The sequence below is a fragment of the Oryctolagus cuniculus genome, chromosome 12, assembly GCF_964237555.1.
Source record: "Oryctolagus cuniculus chromosome 12, mOryCun1.1, whole genome shotgun sequence".
NCBI classification, from domain to species: domain Eukaryota; kingdom Metazoa; phylum Chordata; class Mammalia; order Lagomorpha; family Leporidae; genus Oryctolagus; species Oryctolagus cuniculus.
This window is the reverse complement of record NC_091443.1, coordinates 61,641,316-61,650,605: the sequence shown is the minus strand read 5'-3', so window position 1 is coordinate 61,650,605 and position 9,290 is coordinate 61,641,316. Positions and strand designations below refer to the sequence as shown.

The window sequence follows — 9,290 nt, the reverse complement described above, 5'->3', positions numbered from 1 at the left end:
GGTGCCAGGCATCTGCCTCCCGATGTGCATCGGGCCTCCGGGCGCACCTCCACCCCCGCCGCCCGCCGTCAAGGCTCCCCGCACGCCTCTTCAGCCCAGTTTTGCTCACTGCCATGGGAAAGCCAAATGCGCAGGTTAAGGCACCTCCATATAGTGCCTGATTTCCTTACCCCGACCACGACCCCGCGTTCTGATGGCTAACTGCGAGAGGGGCCTGCGGGCGCGAGCGGGTCCCACCAGGGCCCCGAGGTGAGGCCCGTTTTCTCAGCCCACGGCTTGGTGGGATCAGGGGAACCACCCCTCTCCGGCTCGGGCTGGACTGAACCCTTCGGCGGGGAGAGCTTGGGGCAGGCAGGGGGAGGAGAGAACTGCAGGAGGCGCAGCTGTGGGCGCCGCGCAGCGAGGGGGCAGGTGCCGGCGCGGAGCTGCAGGGCGCCCGGCGCTTCCCCCAGCCGCAGCGTCGGCGCCCGTCAGGTGGTGCGCCCGGCCAGGGAGCGCGCGCGCGAAGGGGGCGCGCTCGCACAAAGTTTGTGCCTGCGGGTGCGCCTCGCTCCGGCTCGCCCGGCTCGGAGAGCGGCGGCCGGGGGCGGCGAGGGCCCGTGGGAGAGGCCCGATGCGCCGCACCCCGCCGAGCCCGTCCCGCCGCACCAGGTGACCGGCTCTTGGAGCGCGAGCCGTGGCCATGGGCACGCTGGGCAAGGCGAGAGAGGCTCCGCGGTGAGTACGCGCGGCGGCGGTGGCGGCCCTCGGAGCGCCTGGGTAGGGGCAACTGCGCGGGCGGCCCCCTGCGATCCGCTCCGTGATGCCCTGGCGGCGGCTGACGGGGCTCCTGCCTGGAAGGAAGTCGCTGGCCTGGGGTGGGGGTCGGCGGGAGCCGGGTCTCGGCTGAAGTCGGGCGAGAAGCGCGCGGGGGGACGGACGCGTCTGAAGGGGGGTGGCGGAGAGCGCTGGGGCCGTGGAGGCGGCGCGGCACAGGTCACTTGGCGGGACCCAGAGTTGCGAGATCCGAGCCCTTCACCTACCCGCGCCCGCTCGCCGATCTCCTCTCCCAGACCCTCCCGCCATGCACCCCAGGGCTCCCACTCGCCGACTTTCCGTGCCCCCTGCACCTGCTGCGAGCGCGCGCGTGCCGGGCCCCGGCAGCGCCACCTGGCGCGCTCTCCCGGCCTTGCCCGGACGGCCGACCCCGCTAGTGGCGATCAAGGGCAGGTGGCCCCACTTGATCCCCTTGCCCCAGCAAAGTTTCCGGAGCCGTGGGTCAGCGAACTGTAGAACCTTCTGAGTGGGAACCTGCGCTCCTCCCTCCCCCTACCCCACTGTGAATCTGCAGAGATGTTTTCGGAGGGTCTTAGCAGGAGAAACCGGCGGGGAGGGAGCAGGCAACTTTGAGTTTGTCCCCAAAGGACCAGAAGCAGGCAGGCGCCTAGGCAGCCGCCTGACCCTGGCCTGCGGCTCGCTCGTCGCCTGGTTCCCGTAGGCTGATGTGACATACCAGTACCGGCCTGCCCAGCCATACCCGGTAGAGGCAGGAGGCTTGGGTGCTGCACCTCCCTGCCGCTCACCACCACCCCCCCCCCACCAAGTCGTGTCCTGAGCGTGCAGTCCTGTGCTTTGCACTAGAGTGAGTGCGCTATGCGGGAGAGTGGCGGAGAGGACGAGACTGGAAGAAATCCTCACTGGATGCCAATAAAAGTCACCGTCCCTAGCAGAGACAGCTGTGGAAGCCGCGCTTCGCCAGCTCAGCCTGAAGCAGGGCCCTGGCCTCCGGCACCTGTGCCTGCATAGAGAGGCTCTCCCCTTAGTCCGCTCGGGTTTAGCTGTCTGCAAACCCACGGAGTCTGGCCACGTTTTAGGCTCCGGGGACGTTTCAAGTGAATGCATTTCTCTCGAGGATTTTGGTTTTGGTTTTTTTGTTTTTAATTCACAAGAAGAGAGGCCAGCCAGGAAGGATTTGGTTCCTATCCCTTGAAAATATGCTTTTTCAGACATAGAGGTCTTTTCTCCTTTGGGTTGTGAAAACACCCTCAGTTCTGCCTGTAAGCATTTTTAAAATCCTTGTCTACCACGGTGTCATGGAAGAGACAGCAATTTCAAGGTTTTCCACACGGACACCAGTAAGAATGCAGTAAGAGCCCAGTTTCCTAGGCTATGAACCAAATAATGCCCGTCTTCGTAGACTTCTTAGGGGGCAGTTAGGTTTTTTAAAATTTTCTCTTCTCTGATTCTCATGTCCAAGCCTGCTGAGTCTCTGTGGCCTCCGTATTCCCCAGCCTGCGTCTTTATCGCTCTCTTCTTTCTGTTGTTCTACCCTGAATGCTCAGGTTTGTCCTTAATACCTGATCTGCCTCAGCCCCTTCTGGTTCTGGTAAAAGTGTCTGACTCTGCCTTTTAAACCAAGGCCGGTCCTCTTCCTGGTGACACTAAGCAGCACGGCTAGACTCCAGGAGAGGGACGGCTCAGGGCCTTGAATACTGGATACCACCAGCCAAGAGAGCAAATGTTTTTTTTTCTTTTTGACCTCCAGCCGTGTCCCCAGCCCCCACAGGAAGAGTTCTGTCTGCAGATGCAGCTTCTACGAGTTGTCACCTCTTCTGCAGGGTCTAGGGAGAAGGGTCATGGAAAACGTGAGAGAAACAGAAACTCGTACTAGGAATAACGTTACTCTGTCTTGAGTGGAGAGCTTACTGCTGAGAAAGCGGCAGCTAGGGCAGAGAGCTGAGTAACCTGCAGCTCCGGCCAGGCGGGCCTGTGTGTGCAGGTGGGCAAGGTGGCCCACCGAGGGCTATGGCACAGGGCACAGGAGGCTGGCTTCTGGTCTTTTTCCCAGTGGCCAGTCAGGTTGCCCTTCCAAGCCTGGTCCTGCCCAGCTTGAGGAGAGGGGTTTGGAAGGTGAGCCCGAGGACTCTGGGGGGCCCTGGGGTCCCCACAGCAGTCCTGGTGACTTGCAGGAGGTGTGGTCGCTGTGCTGCTGAGGGATTGACTTGGGTTTTCAGTGGAGCTGACCTTTTATCCTCTGTGTGGGACTCTACTTGCTGTGCCCAGTTCTAGGCATAGTAAGTTTATTAAAGGAATCGAGCCATAAAGGCACTGGGGACAGTCCCAGATCAGATGCACAGGAGTTGTGCAGCCTTGACTGTGTCACTGAGCCTCTTTGAGCTCATTTCAACATCATGGAATGGAGACCACGGCTTTCCGGGCTGCAGGCTTTGAAGATGATGCCAGTGCCCAGCACGTGGCCTGCTGTAGTGTGGGTGCTCAATTCATGGTGGCCATTCCTCTTTTGTTCTCAGATGCTGATCTGATCATGGGGCTATCCCAGGGCCTGGGCAGAGATCTCGTAAGGGCCAGAAACCCAGCTGAGTCTTGGGCTATCAGCTTGATCTTTCAGGAATCACTGCCTTGCATTCACAGAGGCCCAGTGACGGTTGTTGGTTGGATTTCATTGGTCCTGCCCCAGGCTGGAGCAGAGCTCAGGGGCCGCTACAGGCCAGCGCCCTGGAAGGCGTTAGAAACAGAAACCCAGGAGCTGCTCCCTGCCTGAGAATGGCCATGTGCTGAGTGGCCCATAATTCAGGAAACTTGGGTTTTAGCAGTCTGATGTCCCAAAACCCACATGTGCCCAGTGTCTGGCCCTTTAACTTGTTTTTTCTATTAAGGAACTTCTGGATTGCCTTTCTATAATAACAGCAGATGTATACTGAGCACGTTTTATAGTTGACAAAGTGCTTTCATAAGACTCACTATGCTCCCCTCTGGTCTGTCCACAATGTCTTGTTCAGAGACTAAGCACTGAGCTGATTAACTGATGACATTCTGTGTTTATCACACTATGTAGTGAATAGCTAACATCTGCATATAGAGTATATTTTCTCCCCCCTCCCCTTCCTTGGTAGTAAATTTTTAAATAGCCAAAGCCACAGTAGGGAGAGGAGAATGAAACTATCTGTTCCAAGCAGTTACCAGCAACAGCATCCATCACTGTGAAGCCTTCAAAGATGTAGATATGTATCGGTGTATATGTGCATGTACTTGTTTTAATAGAGAAGAAAATGAAATACTTAACCTTCAGAAGTCATTTTGCAAAGTGACTTGTACCAGTGAGATCCTGACCAAAGATAAAGCTAAACGTGAGTGGTGAAGGCCCCCTGGGCTCCAAAGCCATTTCTAGACCCAAACTTGTCCTTTTACATTTAATTCTGGAACAGAGTTCTCATAGCTTTGCTTGCTTTTTTAATTGTTAAGGAGCCAAGTAAGGATTTGATAGAATGCCATTTAGTGATAAAATGACTCATTATGACTTACCTGCATTATCGAGAATGAAAAACGGGATCTGAAAAGCAACTGAGATGTGTAAGAAAGGCAGGACTAAGTTAAACTCTAAACACCCCCAGCTTAACCTAAACCTCACTCTGTGAACATGGCTCTTGAGTCTTTGACTTCGTTCCCAAGGTCCTTGAAGATGCTTCCAAGGCTGCCTGACCTTCTGTGGAATGTCTGGTCTTGCTCAAAATGAGTGAATTTAGTTGAAGATGAGACCAACTGAAATAGTTCTCGAGATTTTAAGTTGGTGGCCTGGCAGCTAAAATAAAAAGTTATTGCTAGAAGCTAAGGACTGCCAACACACACCCCCTCCTCTGCTTCTCCTCTTGGGGAACCAGGAGACAGCAGGACCGAGCAATCGGAATGCCAGGTTGAAGCCCGACAGGCGAGCCTGCAATCTCACCTTGTCATTTGCTGGGGAGATGTCTCTTTAACAGACAACCAGTCCGTTTGGTGCATTGGCCAAGTGGGAGGGGTATGTCTTCCATCAGCCCAGCTCCCGGGATTAATTGTCTTATCTGCGCTCCTTTCCTCTCCAGTCTGCCTTTGGATTGGGGAGTTGCGGCTCCGCTGGCCCTCACTGCCTTCTCTCTTTCCCCAGGAAACCTTCCCATGGCTGCAGAGCTGGCCCAAAAGCGAGACTAGAGGCGAAGCCACCAGCCAGCAGCCCTCTCCCTTCCCATCCCAGCCTGGCCCAGATCACCCAGTTCCGAATGATGGTTTCTCTGGGACACTTAGCCAAAGGAGCCAGCCTGGACGATCTCATTGACAGCTGCATTCAATCTTTTGGTGAGTTGGCTAATTGCCCGCATACCTAAAAACTGCCACATTACTTTGTTCTTCCTTAAAAAGTGCTTTAAAAATAGCTTGTGAGCCTTTGAGCTGTTGGAGGCAGTCTGCACTGCTCGTGGCACATGACGATGTGGGTGTAATAGGTCGTGATGAGAGGTGCAATTTAAAGTGAGAAAAGTTCTGAGCGGAGTGTGCATTTCCCTTTTTCTTAGGCTGGAGGTTTGTGTTGTGACGAAAAAGATCAGAAAATGATGCTGTGCGTCTGGTGCTTGGACACTTTTCTGTCCTTGTGTTCTTGTGGCTTTGTAAAGATAATGCTATGGGAGCGAACGCTGGTATCAAACAGAAATGTGAAAGTCTTCACATCATTCAGACAAAGTTTCAGTAAAGCCCCTTACAATGTAGCGGGTGCTTGGGGTGGAGGAGGAGAGCAAGAATGCCCATGACTAGAGGATGCCGGTTAATAAGCCTTTTGATGAAGGAGCGAAGAGCTGGGAAATATGCGTGTGAATTGTCTACACTCACTAGGTCAGCGGGTGCAGCTGATAAGCGAATATCTGAAATGATTTTTCTTTCATTTCATCAGCACCGTCTTTCTTTTGATTATTTGTGAAATGATTGAAAATTACAAAATACATGCTCCTCTCCAAAAAGAAATTAAAATTGATGGATTGCAAAGAAACCTTTGAGTTCAAGGATTTCCAGCATGATGTTTCCTGTGTCCCCCTGTGTGTTTCTCTTCTCGCGTGATGCAGATGAGCCTCTGGCTCAGCTCAGAGGCACCAGCCCACCCCAGGCCCTGTGGCCTGCAGGAGGCCTGGTGAGACCCCGGGTCTTAAGAGCTCTCTTAGATCAGCCTCGGGACGGTTCAGTGCTGGATGTGTTGGGTGCTTGGTTTTAGGAATGGGGAAGACTTCCAGTCTTGGGGATACTTACTTCATGTGCTTTAGTACGTTGACTAGTTCAAGCCATGTCAACATTGGTTTAAAGCAATGGTTCTCAAATGCTAGTGCATCAGATCACACAAAGGTTCTCCCCCCCCACCCATAATACAGATTACCAGGCCCCACCCCAAAGGTTCTGCTTGATAGGTCTGGGAGGCGGGGCCCAAGGGTTTGCATCTGCCAGGTTCCCGGGTGATGCTGCTGCAGCTGATACAGGAACCCCTCTTAGAGAATCTGAAGTGCTGTTTGTTGTAGACTTTTTAACTTGGAGAAGAGAGAGACTTTTTTTTTATTACTAGCTTAGTATTGTTTCCCCTATTTGCACTCTAAGCTTTTGTTAAGGACTAAAGTGGGAGCAGAATGAAAGGCTTTCAGTTTCAAAACAGCCTTCAAGGGTAAACACACAGGGAGATGAGCTGGAAGACGCGGGCCAGAGCAGCCGGGCCGGTGAGGAACACTTAGTTCGTCACGGTCTTCTTGTGCACCTGCTTCCCAGCCTGAGTGAACAGCAAGGTTCCTGACCCCGTTTGTGGTAGTCGCATTTCCCGGCCATCACAGAACACTGCAACTGGCTCAGCAAAAGGATTTGTAGTCTCTGTTTTAACTCTTGAGAAAACCCGGACCTGAAATGTGTTTATCACACCTTCCCTTCCTCCTGTGCTAATCATACAACTAGGGCTGAGCTGATGACGGTTTTTCAGCAAGAAAAGTGTATACTGAAGTCCTTCCCCACAATCACCAAGCCTAATCCACTACCCTGAACAAATCCTACAAGAGCAGTGCTACATTTCTTGTCTGCAATATGTTGAACCAAAAAAAAACAAAAAAAAAAAAACTTAAAATCCCATCGCATCTAATGGTCTTTTATCCATTACCAAGAAGCACTGATTAAACCCCTAATGGCATCTGACACTGTGCTGGCCAATGCACCAGGAGAATCCATGTGTCCCAGTGGAAATTGCAATACCTGAGGAGTGCACTGTTGGGGAAAACATGTGTGCAAAGCACAGAGTGGTGATAGTGAGGGTGTACAGGGAAGGTAAGAAGTAAGTTCTCCATTACCGTGTAGACGCTGAGACGTCCAGCGTGGGTGAGGGCGCGGATCAAGGAGAACAGCCTCCATTTGTGCTCGTTTTTCTTGGGCCGTGGGAATCCTGCAGGAAGGTAAGATCTCAGGGTTGTGTGTATTGTGTAGTGTGGAGTGTCCTCTCACAGAATTCTCAAGAAGGAGGCAAAGGAGAAAAGACACGCAATGCCCGAAGGGAATGGAAGACAGCACCTTCTGGCTGGGATTGGAACCCTGCTCTTGCTCTCATGTGTGACTCTTTCCTTTGACGATTGGTTAGCCTGTGCCTGGGGTGACTGCGCTGCAGGGTGGGTGGGTCCCGGAGCAGCAGGAGACCTTAAGACAAAGAATGACCCACAGCCACTGTGTGCTGGTGCTGCGGAGGATCCTGCTGAGGTGATCCGAGGACACACAGAGAGGGACTAATGCTCCACTTGACTCTCCCCTTGCTCGTCATTTTCCCAGATGTCTCTAGAAAAGTGTTGCTCTAGATATTGCCATTTAGGGACTGGCATTATGGTGCAGCAGCTCAAGCCACCTCCTGTGGCGCTTATCCCACATGAACGCAGGTTCGAGTCCTGGCTACTCCACTTCTGATCCAGAAAAAGAATAATATAGTCAGCTTTGCTTTTTGTTAGTGAGTTTAGATGTCTTCTCATTTTTTTAAAAGATTATTTATTTGAAAGGCAGTTTTACAGAGAGGCAGAGGCAGAGAGAGAGAGGACTTCCATCTGCTGGTTCACTCCCCAAATAGCACAACGGCCCGGGCTGGGCCAGACTGGAGCCAGGAGCCAGGAGCTTCCTCCAGGTCTCCCACATGAGTGCAGAGGCCCAAGTGCTCAGGCCGTCTTTTGCTTCTTTCTCAGGCACATTAGCAGGTAGCCAGAAGTGGAGCAGCCGGAACTCAAACTGGCACCCATATGGGATGTCAGTGCCACAGGCAGTGGCTTTACCCACTACCCCACAGCACCAGCCCCCAGACTTGATTTTAGCTACTCCTCCCATCAACTTGGAAAAAAAAAAAAAGGAAAAGACTGTACTGAAGGTATAGACTAATTAACTAGTTAATTTACTTGCTACTGGCTTTTCCGCCTCACCATGCAGAGGCCTGAAGGAGGTTTGGATTGGCTGGAGCTGCACTGTCCAGTAGTATGGCTGTTTTTATATACACTTCAATGAATGAAAGTTACGGCAAGTGTAAAATTTAATCCCTGTGCCCCACCAGGCCTGCTCCCTGTGCTCGGCGGCCACGAGAGGCTAGCTGTTGCTGGACAGCGTGAACAGAGTGCTTTCATCATCCTCGAGAATCTGTCGGACACTTCTGGAGAGGGTGCCTGACTTGCAGCGGGGTTTTCTGGCAGTAGTGGGCTTCACATTTGTAGGCATTAGTCTGCATACTGTGGAAAGCATCGAGGACATGTAGGAGTCCTGCGGATGGCTGTCTTTTAACATTATTAACCTCTAGTTGCCACCCACGCTGTTCTGGGAAGAAGGCATTAGGACAGTGCTTTTCAGGATGGGGAGCTGCACCCACGAGTCCCAGGTGCACTAGAAGCTCTCAGCAAGCCTGTCAGTGCCGCATGCGGGGTTACAGCTCAGTGGGTAGAAACTTGAGTCTTGAGTCCATGAAGGAACACACTCCCACTTTCTGTTTTAATCGGAGGTCATGCTTAGCGTTCTGAGAGCAGTGTTGCTGGCTAATCCACTCTTCAGCTAAGCTAATGAGGCAGAGCGTCACAACCTGGTACAGTTATGTCAAACACATGTGAATCGCACCATCTGTTCCAGTGGTAGGGAAAACCTATGAGATCTTCTGGGCTTTCCAAAGGTCTTTCACACTGTGAGGGGACTGCCGGCACTGGGGACCAGATGGAACGCTTCAAAGGTCGGAATTCGGAGTGTCTTTGCCCTCTCTCAGTGCCAGACAGCGTCCAGTGGCCTCAGAAGGAGCAGGCAGCAGGTGCCCCGGGAAGCAGCTCCACAAGCATCCTTCTTGCCCCCAGGGGGGATGCAGGTGGAGACCCAGTATCTTATCGTACCCGTCAGTGCGGAGGGCAAGACATCCCAGCACCCTGTATTTATGGACTGCTGCTAATTTTTTACCTTGGAATTTCATACGTATTGATTTTCTTCAGTACAATAAGTCTGAAATAGGCAGGTTGGGTGTT

General features: G+C 52.9%; 1 protein-coding gene across 1 annotated transcript in view; it reads left to right on the top strand.

The window, feature by feature from the left end:
- Positions 1-540: 540 nt before the first annotated feature.
- The window catches only part of RASGRP1 (RAS guanyl releasing protein 1), a 77,434-nt gene continuing 68,684 nt past the window's right edge, over positions 541-9,290 (top strand). Inside the window, exons 1-2 of the mRNA XM_002717988.5 lie at positions 541-717; positions 4,922-5,109. Of these exons, the coding sequence (XP_002718034.1) occupies positions 683-717; positions 4,922-5,109 (223 nt within the window). The 5' untranslated portion in view covers positions 541-682. The remainder of the gene's footprint in view (positions 718-4,921; positions 5,110-9,290) is intronic.